The 20,997-nt window shown below is 45.3% G+C and overlaps 1 protein-coding gene across 3 annotated transcripts in view; it reads right to left on the reverse strand.

The window, feature by feature from the left end:
* corin (corin, serine peptidase) overlaps positions 1-20,997 on the reverse strand; it is a 76,417-nt gene that overhangs the window by 6,987 nt on the left and 48,433 nt on the right. For all 3 annotated transcript variants that reach the window (XM_060937844.1, XM_060937842.1, XM_060937843.1), the window contains exons 10-15: positions 15,363-15,470; positions 14,559-14,790; positions 5,992-6,137; positions 5,807-5,914; positions 5,619-5,732; positions 5,417-5,527 (exon numbers count right to left, since the gene is read on the reverse strand). In XM_060937844.1, the coding sequence (XP_060793827.1) occupies positions 5,417-5,527; positions 5,619-5,732; positions 5,807-5,914; positions 5,992-6,137; positions 14,559-14,790; positions 15,363-15,470 (819 nt within the window). The remainder of the gene's footprint in view (positions 1-5,416; positions 5,528-5,618; positions 5,733-5,806; positions 5,915-5,991; positions 6,138-14,558; positions 14,791-15,362; positions 15,471-20,997) is intronic.

The following is a 20,997-nucleotide window of genomic DNA, read 5'->3' on the forward strand; positions in this document are numbered from 1 at the left end:
GATTGGCTGGGATTTCGGGGTTTAATGACACGCCTAGTAAAGAGTGGGTCCTGCCATTTGACAGGGGGAGGTCCCGGTGTTGCTTTGGCAGGAGCAGCTGTCACAGAGCCGTCCACGTCATCTCCACGTCAGAGTGAGGAGCCGCCGGCTCCTCCTCTCTCTATTGGGGAATCCCTCGCGGATTTCCCATTAGAGCAGTCGTGAGACGAGACTCTGCGGCATGCGTTTGACCAAGTGAGAGTAATCGATGGTCAAACGCTCCCGCCGAACGCCACCCCGTCCTTCCCTTACTTCGCGATTATGAAGGATAGATTATACCGAGTGACGCAGGACACTCAAACTAAAGAGCGAGTCATGCAGCTTTTAATTCCGAAGAGCCGCCGGGAATTGGTATTCCAGGCGGCTCACTTTAATCCCATGGCTGGACACTTAGGGCAGGATAAAACACTAGCCCGAATGATGGCCCGATTCTATTGGCCGGGGATTCGCGGCGATGTCCGTAGGTGGTGTACGGCGTGCCGCGAATGCCAGTTAGTAAATCCAGCGGCCATTCCAAAAGCGCCTTTGCGCCCTCTACCGTTAATCGAGACCCTGTTCGAAAGAATTGGGATGGATCTCGTCGGGCCATTAGATCGGTCAGCACGAGGGTACCGCTTTATATTAGTTCTGGTGGACTATGCAACGCGACACCCGGAAGCCGTGCCTCTTCGCAATATCTCAGCACGCAGTATTGCAGAGGCGCTCTTCCGCGTCATCTCCCGAGTTGGAATCCCGAAAGAGATTCTGACTGATCAAGGCACCTCGTTTATGTCACGAACACTGAACGAACTGTATGGGTTATTAGGTATTAAGCCGATCCGCACCAGCGTGTATCACCCACAAACGGACGGTTTAGTGGAACGGTTTAATCGCACCCTTAAAAACATTATTAAAAAATTTGTAAGTGAGGACGCGCGTAACTGGGATAAATGGCTCGAACCCTTGCTCTTTGCAGTGCGAGAGGTCCCCCAAGCCTCCACGGGGTTCTCCCCGTTTGAATTATTATATGGGCGTAAGCCGCGCGGCATTTTAGACATGCTGCGAGAAAATTGGGAGGAGGGACCTTCACCAAGCAAAAATGAAATTCAATACGTTATTGACCTGCGCGCAAAACTCCACACACTCACACACCTAACCCAGGAGAATTTGCGGCAGGCCCAAGAACGGCAAACCCACCTGTACAACAAGGGTACGCGCCTTAGAGAGTTTGCACCGGGAGAGAAAGTACTCGTACTGTTGCCCACATCGAGCTCTAAATTAGTCGCCAAGTGGCAAGGACCCTTTGAGGTCACACGGCGAGTCGGGGACATCGACTATGAGGTGAAGCGAACGGACAGGGGTGGGGCGCTACAGATTTACCACCTCAACCTACTCAAACTCTGGAACGAGGAGGTCCCCATGGCGTTGGTGTCGGTGGTTCCGGAGAAGGCAGAGCTGGGGCCGGAGGTTCAAAAAGGAACATTAGCATCACGTCCCTCTCCGGTCCCCTGTGGAGACCATCTCTCCCTGACCCAACTCGCAGAGGTTGCCCAATTGCAGACCGAGTTTTCGGACGTGTTCTCACCCCTGCCCGGCCGCACTAACCTCATAGAGCACCACATTGAGACGCCCCCGGGGGTGGTAGTGCGTAGCCGCCCTTACAGGTTACCCAAACACAAGAAAAAGGTGGTTCGGGAAGAACTCGAGGCCATGCTCGAAATGGGCATTGTCGAGGAGTCCCACAGTGACTGGAGCAGCCCGGTGGTCTTGGTACCCAAGGCCGACGGGTCGGTCCGGTTCTGTGTGGACTATAGAAAAGTCAACGCGGTGTCTAAATTCGATGCGTACCCAATGCCTCGTATTGATGAGTTGCTCGATCGGCTAGGCACGGCTCATTTTTACTCGACACTGGATTTAACAAAGGGTTATTGGCAGATCCCCTTGACTCCATTATCCCGTGAAAAAACGGCCTTTTCCACACCGTTCGGCTTACACCAATTCGTCACACTTCCTTTTGGGCTGTTTGGGGCGTCCGCTACGTTTCAGCGGCTGATGGACAGGGTCCTCCGCCCCCACGCTACCTTAGCCGCGTACTTAGACGATATCATTATTTATAGTAATGACTGGCCGCGGCACCTACAACACCTGAGGGCTGTCCTTAGGTCGCTGAGGCGGGCGGGTCTCACGGCCAACCCAAAGAAGTGTGCGATTGGGCGGGTGGAAGTACGGTATCTGGGCTTCCACTTGGGCAACGGGCAGGTGCGTCCCCAAATTAACAAGACTGCAGCGATTGCGGCCTGCCCGAGGCCCAAGACCAAAAAGGGGGTGAGACAGTTCCTGGGGCTGGCTGGCTATTATCGTAGGTTTATACCTAATTATTCGGACGTCACCAGCCCGCTGACTGATCTGACTAAAAAGGGGGCACCAGATCCGGTCCAGTGGACGGAGCAATGCCAGCGGGCTTTTTCTAAGGTTAAGGCTGCACTGTGTGGGGGGCCACTTTTACACTCCCCTGACTTTTCTCTCCCCTTTATGTTGCAGACGGATGTGTCAGACAGAGGGCTGGGGGCCGTTTTGTCCCAGCAGGTGGAGGGGGAGGATCGCCCCGTCTTGTACATTAGTCGCAAGCTGTCGGTGCGTGAGGGGCGCTACAGTACCATCGAGAAGGAGTGCCTGGCGATCAAGTGGGCGGTCCTTGCCCTCCGGTACTACCTGCTGAGACACCCTTTCACCCTCTGTTCGGACCATGCGCCCCTCCAGTGGCTCCACCGCATGAAGGATGCCAATGCGCGGATCACCCGTTGGTATCTGGCACTCCAACCCTTTAACTTCAAGGTGATCCACAGGCAGGGGGCGTAGATGGTCGTGGCGGACTTCCTCTCCCATCAAGGGGGGGGGGGAGTCGGCTGCGGGCCGGACAGCTGCCCGGCCTGAGTCGGGCGGTGGGGGTATGTGGCAGCGGGGGCGTGGTCTAGCATCGGTCTGTGACAGGAGGGCGGAGTCGGGGAAGTTAAGTGGCAGAATCACTACACCTGTTGTTAATTAATGTGTTTGTGTCTTCCCAGTGACCGCGCCCTATTTAAGGAGAGAGAGCGAGAGCAGAGGGAGCTCTCTCTCCCCAACCAGATGACTTATGTGTGTGTGTGTATGCGTGTGGCTGGGGGAGTGTGATTTTGTGACTGAAAAGTGCAAATAAAAAGAGTTTTTGGAACTCAGTTCTGTCCTGCCGTCCTTCTGTGCTCCACCCACCTACATGGACTGCTACACCCACCAACCTTAACATTTTGTTTGAAAAGCGTATTTCCACCTGAGCGACTTTCAGTATGAAACGATTCTGAATGGGCACTCCGGCAAGATCAACACAGACACTTGCTGTGACATGCAGCCTAGTGAGGTATTGGTGCAGACTGCTAAAAAAGCTGTCATGGAGTACAATTCAGAACATTAGAGTGACACTTTGTGTATTTGTCAAACATTGGAGCTTTGTATTCATTCTGAAGGTTTATTGTTATTAATATTGAATAAAAAGTAACTTGGATATATCATTGTTAATTATCATTCAAATTTTAGGTAAATTATTTTAATTTGCATCTTATACGGATTTTATAAGGGAAATACGGATTTTGGAGGTTGGTTATACAGGTTTGATTGACCAAAGGTTGACATGTATGGCCATCTACCCCAACACACATACTACACACCAAAGCTAGTAACATACTGAGGAATGGATAGATACAGTGGGGCAAAAAAGTATTTAGTCAGTCACCAATTGTGCAAGTTCTCCCACTTAAAAAGATGAGAGAGGCCTGTAATTTTCATCATAGGTATACCTCAACTATGAGAGACAAAATGGGGGAAAGAATCCAGGAAATCACAGTGTCTGATTTTTAAAGAATTTATTTGCAAATTATGGTGGAAAATAAGTATTTGGTCAATAACAAAAGTTCATCTCAATACTTTGTTATATACCCTTTGTTGGCAATGACAGAGGTCAAACGTTTTCTGTAAGTCTTCACAAGGTTTTCACACACTGTTGCTGGTATTTTGGCCCATTCCTCCATGCAGATCTCCTCTTGAGCAGTGATGTTTTGGGGCTGTCGCTGGGCAACATGGACTTTCAACTCCCTCCAAAGATTTTCTATGGGGTTGAGATCTGGAGACTGGCTAGGCCACTCCAGGACCTTGAAATGCTTCTTACGAAGCCACTCCTTCGTTGCCCGGGCGGTGTGTTTGGGATCATTGTCATGCTGAAAGACCCAGCCATGTTTCATCTTCAATGCCCTTGCTGATGGAAGGAGGTTTTCACTCAAAATCTCACGATACATGGCCCCATTCATTCTTTCCTTTACACGGATCAGTCGTCCTGGTCCCTTTGCAGAAAAACAGCCCCAAAGCATGATGTTTCCACCCCCATGCTTCACAGTAGGTATGGTGTTCTTTGGATGCAACTCAGCATTCTTTCTCCTCCAAACACGACAAGTTGAGTTTTTACCAAAAAGTTCTATTTTGGTTTCATCTGAGCATATGACATTCTCCCAATCCTCTTCTGGATCATCCAAATGCTCTCTAGCAAACTTCAGATGGGCCTGGACATGTACTGGCTTAAGCAGGGGGACACGTCTGGCACTGCAGGATTTGAGTCCCTGGCGGCGTAGTGTGTTACTGATGGTAGCCTTTGTTACTTTGGTCCCAGCTCTCTGCAGGTCATTCACTAGGTCCCCCCGTGTGGTTCTGGGATTTTTGCTCACCGTTCTTGTGATCATTTTGACCCCACGGGGTGAGATCTTGCGTGGAGCCCCAGATCGAGGGAGATTATCAGTGGTCTTGTATGTCTTCCATTTTCTAATAATTGCTCCCACAGTTGATTTCTTCACACCAAGCTGCTTACCTATTGCAGATTCAGTCTTCCCAGCCTCGTGCAGGTCTACAATTTTGTTTCTGGTGTCCTTTGACAGCTCTTTGGTCTTGGCCATAGTGGAGTTTGGAGTGTGATTGTTTGAGGTTGTGGACAGGTGTCTTTTATACTGATAATGAGTTCAAACAGGTGCCATTAATACAGGTAACGAGTGGAGGAGAGAGGAGCCTCTTAAAGAAGAAGTTACAGGTCTGTGAGAGCCAGAAATCTTGCTTGTTTGTAGGTGACCAAATACTTATTTTACCGAGGACATTACCAATTAATTCATTAAAAATCCTACAATGTGATTTCCTGGATTCTTTCCCCCCATTCTGTCTCTCATAGTTGAAGTGTACCTATGATGAAAATTACAGGCCTCTCTCATCTTTTTAAGTGGGAGAACTTGCACAATTGGTGGCTGACTAAATACTTTTTTGCCCCACTGTAAGTTGATGTACATTGTGCATAGACAGGCTACTAGCTGGATATAGATGAAGGTCTCACCACAGTTCCACTCGTCTGAGCTGTCGGTGCAGTGCTTCCTCCCATCACACCACAGAGTCCGGTGCACACACTCATGATTATTACACTCCAGCTCGTTATCATTACACAGTGCTGGAACACGCACATACAAACATCCTTCAATACATCTTAAATACAAATAGATCTTTAGATCATGCTGTCCGTGTGTCGTTCTGTCTCTTACAGCAGTTCTTCTCGTCCTCCAGGAGGCTGCAGTCAGGAAAACCATCGCAGATCATTGAGTTCTTAATGCAGGATTTATCTGAGGGGCATTCGAACAGTCCACGCTCTGTACAACCTACAAAATGAGACCTTCACAGTCAGTGTGTTGTTGTGTGTCATGAGTGGGTGTGCATGTGCGTGGCCACTTACCACAGTGCTCCTCATCACTGTCGTCGTCGCAGTCCATGTGTCCATCACAGCGTTTGGAGGAGAGCACACACCTCCCTGAGTGGCACTTGAAGTGACTGGGTGAACACTCTGTCACACACACACACACACTTGCCATAAAGTTAAATGACATGTCACAAAACATAGGCATCCATATACACACTAACCTTCTACATCTGGGTCAGGAAGAAGACAGGATGTTTTTTCTTGTCCTTCCTCAGGCAACTGAGCGCAGTCCATTTCCTCAGGCCACTGCAATCCCACAATGCTCAGCACCGATTCACAACGCTCTTTAGAACTCCTGCAGAGAGACCTACATAGACATACAGTACAAGTTAAAAGTTTGGACACACCTTCTAAATCAATGGTTTTTCTTTATTTTTATTAATTAAAAGACACTTTGTGTCTTAAAGTAATGATGGATGTCGTTTCTCTTTGCTTAGTTGAGCGGTTCTTGACATAATATGGATTACTACAGTTGCGGAATAGGGTTATTTACTGTATTTTTATTATTTACTATTTACTGTTTGATCTCAAACACATTATGAAGGCAAGAAATTCCACATGTGGGTGCTATTGGTCTTAAGTGATCAATCTCATTGAATCAGTCTCATTGAATCATACCATTGAATCAGTCTCATTGAATCAGTCTCATTGAATCATACCATTGAATCATACCATTGAATCAGTCTCATTGAATCATACCATTAATTTTGGTGTTTAATAATAAATTACCAAACAGCTAGATTATGGTATATTCCAAATTATTATGATCACTACTGATGCAGCAATAATATATATTACTTACCGTAGTACATAAACATTACAGCCAATAGCACGCTGAAGGCAATTTGGAGTTCTTTGAGATTGTATGACTTCCAGTATATAGTATCAACACAGACACAGTTTACAAATTAATTAAATTTATTATAAAAATGATAAAAATGGGTAATAGTAATTTAAAAATACATTCCATAAGTCAGCAGCAAAAACAGTGAAGTATTATGTGTGTATGGGAGCGCGTGTGTGTGTGTGTGAGAGCGTGTGTGTGTGTGTGTATCGCCTCATGTTCGTGAGGGAAAGTCTCTGATCAAACAATGTGCACAGCGATTAAGTCAGAAGGAATCCGGTCGCTTCTAACTTTTAATTAACTGCTTTGGGCTGCAGTCGTAACGTTACTTATAATGAACAAATAAAAACCGGTTGTAACTCAATCTGAGTGAGATGGCGCGATTTAAGTAGTTTTACCGTGGCCAGTGGTAAACAAAAACACGCTGAATCTTCTTTCTTGCCAGGCAGAAGTCGTGGTTTCGGACGGTCCGGTGAGGGGGGGGGGCTCTTTATGTCTGTGTGACCCACGAGGTTCACAGCGCCAAAGAGACCGAACTGGAAGTTTCCGGGTCACTTATAGAGTCATGGAGGAAGTGACGTAGGTAATCCTGCCCAGGCGTGACGTAGGTCATCGCGGAAGTTGGTTGATGGGATCTGTAGTTCTAAAAGGGTGGCTGTACCTACATTCCCCCTTTTGGTCTCAGGGGTATGACGGAGTCATAGCACTGAGAGCACAGTACCGTACAGTCCACACGTCCATAGTCCTTAAGGTGGCTTTTCTCTGTACAGTCCAGGGTGTCCTGTGAAAACTGTGTAAACTCATGAGTCCCAGTAAGACAGTTGGAGGCAGAGGCATTTGGGCATATAATCAGGCTGTAAGCATTTGGGCATATAATCACTATCTAACTAGGTCAAAATCACATCTATAAAAAAAACATTAAACATTAAGTAACTATGTAGTGTTTAATTTCCTATGCATAAAAAAATAAGAGAAGAGAAGGAATGAAGGAAAGAAAAGAAGTATTAGTGCTTGGGTTGGTAAGCCTAATCTTCTGGAAAGGTATTGGGTTGGTGAATGTGACTGAGAATGTTAGTGTACGCTTATGGGTGAGTGAGGCGTACAAGCTAGGTGGACAGGATGGGCCTAACTATCATCCACCCCCTTTTTGGAGTGAGGACTGTTCAAAAGGCTTGATTTGATTGCTGTGGACCCATCGATATGAGGGCGTTTGATTAGGCCTGGATGTCCTAATGCGATACGCGGCGGGGTTCGCAGTTTTCCCACGATCGAAAGGTCCCGACCAGTGTGGTAGGAACTTTTTTTGAGACTCCTACCGGCTTGGTAAAGTTGAAGTATAGGACTTTGTCACCTATTTGGTATCCGTGATGGGAGGCTTTTCGGTCGTAGTAGGCCTTTTGTCCTTTTACGCTCGCTTCGATTTATCTGTTGAGGGGTCTGACCTCTCCTGTAACAGTCCTTTAATCTCAGCCAACTGTGCTTTCAAAGAGTCCAGCTCTGAGCGGAACTCACCAAGTTGGTCTGAGTCACTGTGTCGGTCACCTCTACCCCTACGTTTAGAGCTACGGTCGGAGCGCTCCTGCCATCTCTGGCCAGAGCGGGGATGATGATCTTGCCGCCAACCGCCTTGTTCCTTATGACCATTTTCATATGGCGAGCGGTTGCCATGGTCACTGTGGCCTTGCCATCGGTCTCTCCTGGCCTTACCTTGCCGATTCTTCCACTCACCCTGGTGATGGCTTGGCAAGGGGCGGTTCAGACCGTGACTTCTCCAGGTGGGTCCCCCTTTCGGAGCTTCGCCTCCTTCTAAGGCTAGTGGGGGCCTGTCCTCACCCTGGAGACTAAGGACCCTGGGTTCATCATCGTTCCTGTCTGTGGTTTTGACAATGGTCTCCCAGGTCATTTGGGCTAGTTGCCTAATTTCCCTCATCGAGTAGAACCCTTGTCGACACGCCAGTGTGACTTGAGTCCGCACGGTTGGGTGGAGGTTATGCAAGAAGAGGGATTTAAAGCCTCTATCTTCTTCCAAGCCTGGTGCGCTACTACCCTGGAAATAGGCAGTACGTAGCCATCTATAATATTCACGAGGTGCCTCAGACCGTTTCTGTTTAATTTGTATGGCACACAATGTCACGGAGGTTTCATCCGTGTACGGCGCATATTCTTCCCTCATGTAACTGCGAGGTTTCGAATAGCTATCGCGAATGTTTGGGGGTAGCGTCTCTAAAAAGGCACGAATGCTGCTACTGGAGGTCTTCCAGATCAATTTAAGTTTCTCTCGCGTTGTGGCTTTCGGCAGGTCCATCAGGCATCGGTCAATTTCTCGCAAATAATCATTTACATTTGTTCTTTTATTATCAGGATCGAATCGCTCAACATCGTTGGCAAGTAGGTCAATTTGCCGTATGCGAAGGGCTTGGTGCCTGTCCTTGTGCGGCCTCCTTCGCTCTCCTGAGTACTCACTATCTGAGCTACTCTGGTATCGCTCCCGTTTTGCACGGGATTTGTAGTCTGATTCATCCGAAGATGGATCAGGGATACTGTAGCGCACTGACCTGGGTGTGCTACAGGCCTGGGCTCGGGATGAGTGCAGGATGGCTCCACCCTGGCTGAACGACGAAGGAGTCGTGTAGCGAGGTGATGGAGTTTGGCGGGATGTCTGGTCCTCGACCAGGTAATCCATGGTGTCCGACTCAGACGCCTCTTCCCGCTCTGAGCTTCGGCGCATTGCTGGGGGTCTTTCATGCCCCTCGCACCCTTCTTGGGGGTTCTGTTCCTTGGCAGCCCTCTTGGCAGCCTTTTCGGCTTTCTCTAGCCTTTCAGCGCAATCGTCAAGGGAGTTCTTCAAAAGCCCACGCTCCCTACAGTATATAAATCATTGACATCGGCTGCCAGCTCGGCGTTGCTGGTGGTCAGCCTTTTAACCTCTCCGCAGAGGTATCTGATTTCTAGATCAGTATCTTGGAAGTGTAACAGGAATAGCCTACCTAGTGCCTCTTGGACACTAATAGTTGTTCTCTTTGGATCTCTCATATGTTTTATTGAGTTATCTATGTTATTGTGGCATTCACTCTTACTCATGCTCCTAATGTTTGCTTTTTCGGAGGCAGAGTAGTGAATGAGGTCTGCAATGACAGCAAAGAGAGACACGTCTTGAGCGTTGTCTTCAACTTCTGAGACACGAGGGGATGCCATTTTACTTAGGTTGGATATTAGGTAATTAATTAATCAGTGAGTTAATTTATTAATTAAATATTATTAATTAATATTAACTATGTAATTAATTAATAAAGTTTGTTTTGGTTTGGAAATGCTATCTCTTATCTTAAGTTATTAATAGGTTATTAGTATTTTGTGATATGGTTATCACGCTACTGTTAACCGTTTAACACACCTGGGGATATACCTTGGCAGTTGCTTAATCAAACTGATAATTTATCTGTTGTTGCAACAATATTCAAGAAGTCAACAAACAATCTCCTCACACGAGGCACCAATAAATATGTGGGTGCAATTGGTGTTGAGTGATCAGGCTCATTAAAATCAGTCTCATTAAATCAGTCTCATTAAATCAGTCTCATTAATAATACCATTAATTTTGGTGTTTAATAATAAATTACCAAACAGCTAGATTATGGTATATTCCAAATTATTATGACCACTACTGATGCAGCAATAATATATATTACTTACCGTAGTACATAAACATTACAGCCAATAGCACACTGAAGGCAATTTGGAGTTCTTTGAGATTGTATGACTTCCAGTATATAGTATCAACACAGACACAGTTTACAAATTAATTAAATTTATTATAAAAATGATAAAAATGGGTAATAGTAGTTTAAAAATACATTCCATAAGTCAGCAGCAAAAACAGTGAGGTATTATGTGTGTATGGGAGCGTGTGTGTGTGTGTGTGTGTGTGTGTGAGAGCGTGTGTGTGTGTGTGTGTGTGTATCGCCTCGTGGCCTAAGGACAAAGGGGGGTCACCATGTGGCTTGAGACAAAAGAATTAGCCTTGGTTGCTAATGAGACAAAGAAATTGGCCGTGGTAGCTAATTCCACTAGCTTATAACATTACTAAATCCACTGAAATCTTGATGAGGTCAAAATATGTGTAATAATGAAATTAAAGGTGTTAGAAAGGATAGAGAAAGAGCATGCAACACCTATCTATTAAAACAACTGAGAGGACACATAGAACAATGATCAGCTTAACACTCTGAGTATCTATAGTGTGCACAATTAAACCATTCCTGAGTTTAACTTCACACTAGTTCATAAAGCTATTCCAGTCTTACGTCCAGTATTTTGATCCTATGTAGGAATGCAGAGATGTTCCGAAATTTCTCGAGTTCACAGAGCTCGTGGAGGCTTCTGTAAAAAGCGCAGAGAATTTCTTGGTCCGAACTTCAGCGTTCGTGAGGGAAAGTCTCTGATCAAACAATGTGCACAGTGATTAAGTCAGAAGGAATCCGGTCGCTTCTAACTTTTAATTAACTGTTTTGGGCTGCAGTCGTAACGTTACTTATAATGAACAAATAACAACCGGTTGTAACTCAATCTGAGTGAGATGGCGCGATTTAAGTAGTTTTACCGTGGCCAGTGGTAAACGAAAGCACGCTGAATCTTCTTTCTTGCCAGGCAGAAGTCGTGGTTTCAGATGGTCCGGTGAGGGGGGGGGGGCCTCTTTATGTCTGTGTGACCCACGAGGTTCACAGCGCCAAAGAGACCGAACTGGAAGTTTCCGGGTCACTTATAGAGTCATGGAGGAAGTAACGTAGGTAATCCCGCCCAGGCGTGACGTAGGTCATCGCGGAAGTTGGTTGATGGGATCTGTAGTTCTAAAAGGGTGGCTGTACCTACACACAAATGAACTTTTGGCGAGGCACAGCTGTTAATTGAAAAGCATTCCAGGTGACGACCTCATGAAGCTGGTTAAGATAATGCCAAGAGTGTGTAAAGCGTCATCAAGGTAAATGCTGGCTACTTTGAAGAATCTAAAATCTGAAATATATTGCTTAACACTTCTTTGTTTACTACATAATTCCATATATGTTCCATGTGTTATTTTAGTTTTGATGTCTTCAATATTTTTCTACAACGTAGAAAACAGTCAACATACAGAAAAACCTATTAATGAGAAGGGGTGTCCAAACTTTTGACTGGCACTGTACACAGTATCTGGTTTTATTCTATCCACATTCTCTGGATATGAGCAATCACACACTCTGATTGGCTACTCTATTACTATGCTATCAGCTCATATACCGTGAGTAGAGAAAAACAAAGTAGCGAAGTGTGTTGCTGAACCAACTGAGAACGAAATAAAAACTCTACTCGAAAACAAAACCCTAAAAATACAAAAAAAAGAAACAAAATATCGAATGAAAGTATTTCATGGTAAAAACATATCTTTTTTATTTTCAATAATTATTATTATAGCATTTTTCACAAATTGATCCTGTCGGTTTGTTTACATTCTCCTGTCGGTTCGCTGGTTTGTTTACATTCTAAGCGGAATTATTTTGTCGGATGTTTTGTTTAAAGTTTTTATTTATCAAATTTGCAAAAAATAAAAATGCTCTGTTTCTCAAAATCTAGTGAATGTGGATAGAATAAAACAGTTATTCGACTCAATCTCATCGTACACGGCTTATATCAGCTCATGTAGGACTTAATTTCATGGAATAACTGTTAAATATATTGTGTGATGTTGAAGCCAGGTCATGTCTAAAGGTATCAAGGGTGCCAGATGCCAGATAATTATATAACTCAAAACCTGATATGGCTCTCTGTATGACATAGCTACACAGCTGAAATAGTGCATAGCAAGGAGGAAGACCATCATTTAGGATACGAATATGAATGCATATGAGGACAAGACCTACAGGACAGACAAACCTAGGCCCTGGAGGTTCCAAACTCAGGTATAGGTATCATGTACCAAGTCCTCCTCTTGATGTCAACATCCTCTGCAATGTTATGGACATCATTCTCTGACTCCAAAAATGTTATTCTGCTGCATACAGAGATTATGTTATGACCTAACTGGAAAGTTGAACCATGCTCCCTGTGCATCATTGACAGATGATTAAGGTATTATAAGGACCAATATACCATCAACCTCAGTAAATGCCACCTGGGCAGAAGGGACAGTAAACTAAAGAAGAGCATGTCTTCAGAGCCACTTGGTAAGCCATCATCAGAAATAGCAGAAGCAGAAACAGGTGGTGAAGGGCACTCAGTGATCTTAAACCGTAGGTGCTAAAGAAGGCAACTGGACTTATTTGAAATCCTTGAAGATGTTTCACCTCTCATCCAAAAGGCTTCTTCAGTTCTGTCTGACTAGTGGGGAGTTTCAGGTATTTATCCTCTAGTGGACCAAAAGCAACCTTAAGGAAAGAACTTTTTAGACTGTGGCATGCACATTGAACAAGACAGAAGCCTTACCATCGAGGTTTATCAGAAACCCACACACACAGACCAGTACCTACTGTTTGACTCTCACCACCCACTGGAACACAAATTGGAGGTCATTAGGACCTTACAGCGCAGGGCTTAGAATGTTCCTACAACTGCAGAGGGAAAAGAGGAGGAGCAAAAACACATCAAAGAAGCACTTCAGAAGTGCAGGTATCCCAACTGGGCCTTTGTCAAGACCAGGAAAAGAAACATAACAGACAGGGAAGAAAATAGCAACAAACACAAGAACATTGTCATTCTCTACATTTCTGGACTATCTGAGAAACTCAAGAGGATCTTCTACAAACACAACATCCCCGTACACTTCAGACCCAGTAACACACTGAGGCAGAAATTGGTCCACCCTAAGGACAGAATTCAATTCAGTGAGGAATGCACAGACCTGTACATTGAGGAAACGAAACAACCGCATGGCTCAACACAGTTCCTCAGGCCAGGACTCTGCAGACTATCTTCATCTCAATAGCAAAGGACAATCATTTCAGTATTGCAATGTATGCACTTTAGCCAGAGAATACCGGTGGTTTGAAAGAGGAGTAAAAGAAGCCATCTTCATCAACCTGGAACGACCATCGCTGAACAGAGGAGGTGGTCTGAGACACCACTTATCAGCCGCCTACAATGCAGTCCTTGGCACACTTTCCAGAAAACTGAATACACATCCACACCAGGACTCAGCTGACTTCAATGACTCACATGATGGCAGAGAGAGTCAATGACCCACAGATCACCCTCACAACCCCCTAGGTTGCTAATCCATTCACACCTGGCCTCCAGTGACCCTAACAACCTACAAGATGACTGAGAAGGTCAACAACCCATGTGACCTCAACAACTCTCCTTAGGGTTGCTTTTGGTTCACTAGAGGATAAATACCTGAAACTCCCCACTAGTCAGACAGAACTGAAGAAGCCTTTTGGATGAGAGATGAAACATCTTCAAGGATTTCAAGCAAGTCGAGTTGCCTTCTTTAACACTCACAGTTTACAATGGCCTGGATGACTGAGAACCTTCATAGACACTCAGTGATGTTCATTAGCTATAAACTCCTCACCATGGAGCAAAGATATGCAACAGTAGAGGAGGAGGCTATGGATATTAAGTGAGTGATAGAAGCAGGTCTATCTTTCTAGAAGGTAATTCCCCATCAACACCAACTACTAGACTCCCATCCTGAGATTATCAGATGGTTCCTGATACTCCAGAATCTCACATTCTAGGTCAAGTACTAATCTGGTCCCAGCACTGTATCTTGGGTGGACTCAATATTTCACACCTGCTGATTAACCTTGGGATTAGTATTTAAGTGGAAACTGGGTACCATTGCTCACAGAAAGCAGTAACAATTCTAGACAAATGTATACCCTCACTACGCCCTCACACGCACACACTTACCTGCAAGGTGGCACTCTCTGGTGTGTTAGCGGGTCACACTTTGGCACGAGGACAGTGCAGGCAAAGAACATGAGGTATTTGTAGCAGTTTGTCTGAACGAGTGCAGGGAAGAGGGAAGACTCCCAGCTCACTGAGCTCTCCTTCTGAGACTGGTGGCCCAAATAGTTAGGAAACCGTGTGGTGTTATACGGCAGGTTCATACACAGCTCCAATGAGATTGGCTCACAGCCGCCTGACACACACACACACACACACACACACACACACACAAAATATTTTCAAAAAAATAAAGTCTCTGTGGCAGCGGGGGTGTGGCCTAGCATCGGTTTGTGAATGGAGGGCAGGGCCAGGGAAGATGAGTGGCAAAGTCAATGCACCTGTAGCTAATTAATGTTGTGTATCTGTGTTGCAGTGACAGAGAATAGAAAAGGAGGGAGAGAGCAGAGAGAAGAGAGCTCTCCCGACCAGAACGTGTGTGTGTTGCGTGTGTGACTGTGAGAGTGTGTAAAGCTGAAAAGCTACGAAAACAAGTAAAATAAAGTGTGTGTGTGAACATCAACTCCTGCCTGCCATGCTTCTGTACTCCACCCACATCAGGGACGTATTACAGTCTCCTATCCATTTTGTTGGTGACTATCTCTTTGTTTCTTCATTGTTCCTGTCTATTTGTATGATAAGCTATGGTCACTTACTGTACATGTACAAGGTGCACCAGTATATTAATTATAAAACGACCGATAAAATGACCAATGACAGTCAGGAGTAGCAGGTGTAGCAAATAAGCTGGTAACCATGTGCACTCACTGCAATTAGTGCTGGTGTTGCGCGGCTCACAGGGACCACCTCCACTACAACCAGGAGAACAGGAAGTGGAAATACAACTGGGCTGACCTGGCAGACACGAGGTGTGAACTGAGAGACAAAAACAAATAAACAGAGGAATCAATTATTGTTTTTTTACACAAAACCATCAGGCTCTTAGAACAAGACCTAAGTTGTGTTTTAGCTAATGAGAATTTTTACAAAACTGGGTTCCATGTGTGGAAAGTACAGAAATTTCTGGCTCCCAAAAGAGCCAAATATTATTGTACAAACTGTAATAATGTGACTGATTTATAAAATATTTTGAAAAATCAATCTGTACTGATGGAGTGTTTTTGACTTGCATTTTCTAACATTTAGAGTCCCTGAGTGTAAAAATGCAAGAACTCTTGTCCCACAGCACATATTTTGAGTTGCATTTGATTTGTTTTCATATTTATGCTTGATTCCAGGAAGTAGGAAGTGGATGTCCAGTGGGTTATGGATGAGTACAGGTAATCCAGAGGATAATAAAGTTGATTTTAAGCTTTTAACACTCGCTCCATAGTTTCACATGAATTCAAAAAACACACGAGACGAGGGTAAGTCAAAAAGTTCTAAGACAAATGAAAAAAAATCTTTATTTCTGAAAATAAAGTTATTTCTCTACATATACTCCATTTAAGTCTAAACACTTTTGCAAGCAATGTTTCCATCAGAGAATTCCTTCTCTGTATTCCTTTTTTTAATTCTTTTTAATTCCTTTTGAAATTATAACATCTGTCTTAGAACTTTTTGACTTACCCTCATGTGTGTATGTGTGTGTGTATGTATGTGTGTGTGTGTATATATATATATATATATATATATATATATATATATATATATATACACCGTATAATGTGTGTGTATGTATGTATGTATGTATGTATAAATTACACACAAATCCAGCCACTGGGGGTGCATAAGCATACTCTTGGCACCGGTCCCAAGCCCGGATAAATTGGAGAGGGTTGCATCAGGAAGGTCATCCGGCGTAAAACTGTGCCAAATCTAACGTGCGGATTGAAAAGAATACGATACCGGATTGGTCGGGGCCCGGGTTAACAACGGCCGCCTCCGGTACTGTTGGTCAACAGGAAGTTGGACATTTTGTGTGTGCAGATGAGGTGGAAGGGAAGCAAGGCCAAGAACATTGGAGGTAGATGCAAGTTGTTTTATTATGGAGTTGATGTAAAGAGAAATGTTGTTGGTATTGTTTTGAGGGGAGAATTGGTCAACAGTGTGATTGATGTGAAGAGGGTGTCAGAGTGATAGGCATGAAGTTGGAGATTCAAGGAGTGGTAATCAATGTTGTGTGTGCGTATGCCCCACAGGTTGGATGTGAGAATGAAGAGAAAGAGTATCTCTGGGAAAAGATGGATGAAGTGGTAGAAAGTATACTGAGGGAGGAGCGCATGCTGATAGGAGCAGATTTCAACGGACATGTTGGCGAGGGAAACAGAGGCGATGAGGACATGATGGGCAGATATGGTGTAAGAGAGAGAAATGTAGAAGGGCAAATGGTGGTTGATTTTTCAAAGAGGATAAATTTGGCAATAGTCAATACATACTTTGAGAAGAAAGAGCAGCACAGGGTGACGTTTAAGAGTGGAGGAAGATCTACACAGGTAGACTACATACTCTGCAGAAGGGGTAACCTGAAGGAGATTGGAGACTGTAAAGTGATGGCAGGGGAGAGTGTAGCTAGACAACATCAAGTGGTCGTGTGCAGGATGAGCTTGAAAGTGAAAAAGAGGAAGTATGAAATAGTGGAGCCGAAGATTAAGTGGTGGAAACTGAAGTGTTATTGTTGTGAATAAAGTCATTCAATGATGAGGAGACTCGGAGATGCGTTTGACATTACTTTACTGAGGTACTAACTGACTGACATATTACAGATACAGTGTTATTATGCGGGCCCTGTTCTAGTGTAGATCACTCCGCGTAAGGGTAATATAGTCCCATAACAACATACCACAACATCCCCCCTGTTTAGCTTAAGAGACAATCCTAGAATAAGAGGAGATGCATAGCTGTGTAGCAAACATAACCATGAACTACATTAAATTAACTTCATAACATTAAGCTTTGGTTACCATTAAATATTTAATTTAAACTCACATCAACACTATATCATTCAGTTATAGTTACTTGTTCTTCTGTAGGCTGAACATTTCAATTCACATGTCATTCATTCAGATGTTAGAATTACTTATTTTTTACTGTAGGCAAAAGGCAAATTATATAGGCAATTTTTTTTAAATCACCTAGTCATTTAAGGCCTATCATATCTCTCACAGTACTGATTCAGAAAGATAGTAGAATATTAATACTGAGTAAACATATTACTGCAAAGTTGTAAACATCTGTCAATCCCTGTCAAATGACAAGAGGAACATATTTAAAAGAATATAGAAAACACATTTCAACAGTCACATTCAGTCTCTGAAAGTGAGCAAGAGTGAATTATACTTGCTACTGGACATAGTCCCTGAAGTGTGCTGGCTTGACCACAGCCCTTCCAAAGCGTGTACGGACTGGCTGAGGGTTGTTGGGGTCGGGTGGTTGACCTACAGGTTCACAGGATGGTGCAGGCTCTGTCTGTTCACTGTGACCCTCTCGGTGTTCACCCAGCATTTGTGGCACTGCCAGGTGTGTTCTGCTCACAGTAGGTTGTTGTGTCTGTGTGGTGTGTGTGTGCGTTGTAAGGTCCACGCAGGTGGCTCCTGCAGCGCCTCAGCATGTGTCCATTGGGTGTCTGGACGATGTAGCTCCTTGGCTCCTTACACTTCTGCTGGACGACTGCTGGGTGCCATGTCCTTCTCTCCTTGCTCCACACTGTCACGTGCTGTCCAGGCTGGAGTGGAGGTAGTTCTCTGCGGCAGCTGCGGTCGCGGTGTTCTTTCATCACAGCTGCTCTGTGGGCCAGGTGCTGACGGTGTTGCTCTTTACCTGGTTCTGCTCAGCTTGGCAGTAGGGTGGTGACAGGCCTACCAAAGAGCAGTTCTGCAGGTGAAGGCAGCTTGCTGTCGATGGGTGTTGCTCTGACTTGCAGCAAGGCAATGTGGAGGTCACTTTTGTTTTGCTGTGTCTTCTTGACGATGCCTTTGGTGTGTCTGACATGCCTTTCGATGAACCCGTTGCTTTTGGGGTAGTGGGGGGAGCTGGTGATGTGTGTGATTCCCCACCTTTTCACGAATGCTTGGAAAGTCTGTCCCATGTACTGTGGTCTGTTGTCTGTAAGGATTTCGTCTGGTCTTCCAAATAAAGACATGTAAGACTGCATATTTTGTGTGACTGCATGGCTGGATACTGGGGTGGGCATTTCGTCAACAAGTGGGTATTTTGAGTATCTGTCTACAGTCAATAGATAGTGGCGTCCGTTGATTTCAAACAGGTCAGAGGCTATAGACTGCCACGGTCTGGATGGTATCTCGTGTGGCTTGAGAGGTTGTTTTGGGTTGGCGTCTTGGTGTTCAGCACAGCACACACTGAGATCTGCTAACTCTTTCGACGTCGTCATTCATTTTAATCCAACAGACACTTTCTCTGTCCAGTCGGCGTGTTTTTTCTATGCCTTGGTGTGCTATGTGTAATTGTGTGAGAATGTCTGCAGTCATGGTGTCGGGGATGAGGACCTGTCTGCCCTTGAAGATGACTCCTGACTCCGTGGCAAGTTCATCTCTGAAGGACCAGTATGGACATAGATCTTTAGGTAAGTCCTTGATGTTTTCAGGCCATCCCTGCTGAATGAGTTCTGTCAGTGCACGGAGCTTTGGATCGTCAGCAGTTTGGTTGCGCAGAGTCTCTTGTTTTTCAGGTGAAAAGTTTACAATGGTGATGGTGTGCCTCTCTGGATCTTCAAACTCTGTGTCGATGCCGTCTATCCTCTCATCCAGCTTGATGTTGCCGTCATTCTCGGGGTTTGGGAGTCGACTGAGGGTGTCTGCCAGGACCATTTCTGCGCCAGGTCGGTCCTTCACCTCGTAGTTGTAGCCTTGAGTCTTGATCAGCATACGTTGGAGTCCGGGTGGTGCAGTATGCAGTGGTTTCGAGCAGATGGTGACGAGTGGCTTATGGTCTGTAATCACGGTGAATGACTTTCCGTACAGGTAAGTATGGTATCTCTGCATTCCATAAACAATTGCAAGCATTTCACGCTCAATGTTGCTGTACTTGGATTGGCAGTCGGTCAGGGTCTTTGATCCGAATGCGATGGGTCTGTTGTTCTGCACCAGTGCTATGCCAAGGCCTTTCTGTGATGTGTCTACTTCCAGTGTCAGGGGTGTGCTGGTGTCGTAGTATTTCAGGCATGCGTCCTCTGTGATGGCAGATTTCAAGTCATCAAAGCATTTTTGGTGGTCGGCTTCCCATATCCACATGGCGTCATTTTTCAGCAGTCCTCTGAGTGTGTGCGCTTTCTCTGCAAACTTTGGTATGTATGTGGCAAGGTAGGTTAACATTCCCAAGAATCTGTGCAGTTCGTCTTTGTTCCGTGGTGTTGGCATTTTCTGAATGTCTCTGATTTTTGCAGGGTCTGGTTTTATGCCACTGTCTGTGTACAGGTTGCCAAAGAATGAAATGTGGTTTTGTTTGATGACACACTTGTCGCTGTTGAACACCATACCTGCCTCTGCAGCTCGCTCCATCAGTGCAGTCAGGTTCCTGTCGTGCTCCTCTTCATCCTTCCCGTAGATGACGACGTCGTCGGCGATGCTGGCCATGCCTTGAAGTCCCTCCAGGATTTGGTCCATCTTGGCCTGGAAGAGATCCTGAGACACACTCAGTCCGAATGGCAGACGTTTCCAGCAGTACCTGCCGAAGGGAGTGCGGAACGTTGTCAGGATTTGTGACTCTTCATCCAGATGTATGGACCAGTATCCTGCTTTCGCGTCCAGCTTGCTGAAGATCTTTGCATTTGCGAATCTGGGATTCAGTTCCTCCACGGTAGGTATTTTGTGTGGGCATCTCTTCAGGCTGGCGTTTAGTTTTTGTGGGTCAAGGCATATGCGTAGGGATCCGTCTTTCTTTGTGCTGTATGCAAGGCTGGAGCACCAATCGGTGTGGTGTTCTACTTTCCTCAGGACATCTTGTGCAACAAGCTTGTTCAGTACACCTTGGAGCTTGTCTTTGATGTGAATGCTGCATTTGCGTAGTGGGTCGATGAATGGCTCAGCGTCGGGCTTCAGGATGAGTTTTGCAGTTCCTTTGAAGTTTCCTATTTGGTCGAATTGGTTAGGGTACGCTCTCATGAGATCACTGCAGGTGGTTACTTTCAGGTGTTTTGCCTGTTGTCTGTCTTCCTTGCTGTTGTCAGTCTTTTGCTTTACAGTGTCCACATGCAGGGTGACAAGGTTCAGCAGTTCGCTTGTGGGTAGTCCAACTACAGCTGGCCCTGGTACATCCACAACGTAGAACTTGGCGCTTACCCATCTAGAGTCCTTGTACTGGCACAGGATGTTGATGGTTCCGTAGCAAGGTATCTCATGTCCACTGTATGCTGAGAGCTTCATGTTGTTTTTCTTCAGCCGCTTGTATGCACTTGTGTCGCTTCCGTACATCTGCCTGAATGTGCGCAGTGGAAGAGTGTTTCCTG

This window comes from Neoarius graeffei, chromosome 13 (genome assembly GCF_027579695.1).
Source record: "Neoarius graeffei isolate fNeoGra1 chromosome 13, fNeoGra1.pri, whole genome shotgun sequence".
NCBI classification, from domain to species: Eukaryota; Metazoa; Chordata; class Actinopteri; order Siluriformes; family Ariidae; genus Neoarius; species Neoarius graeffei.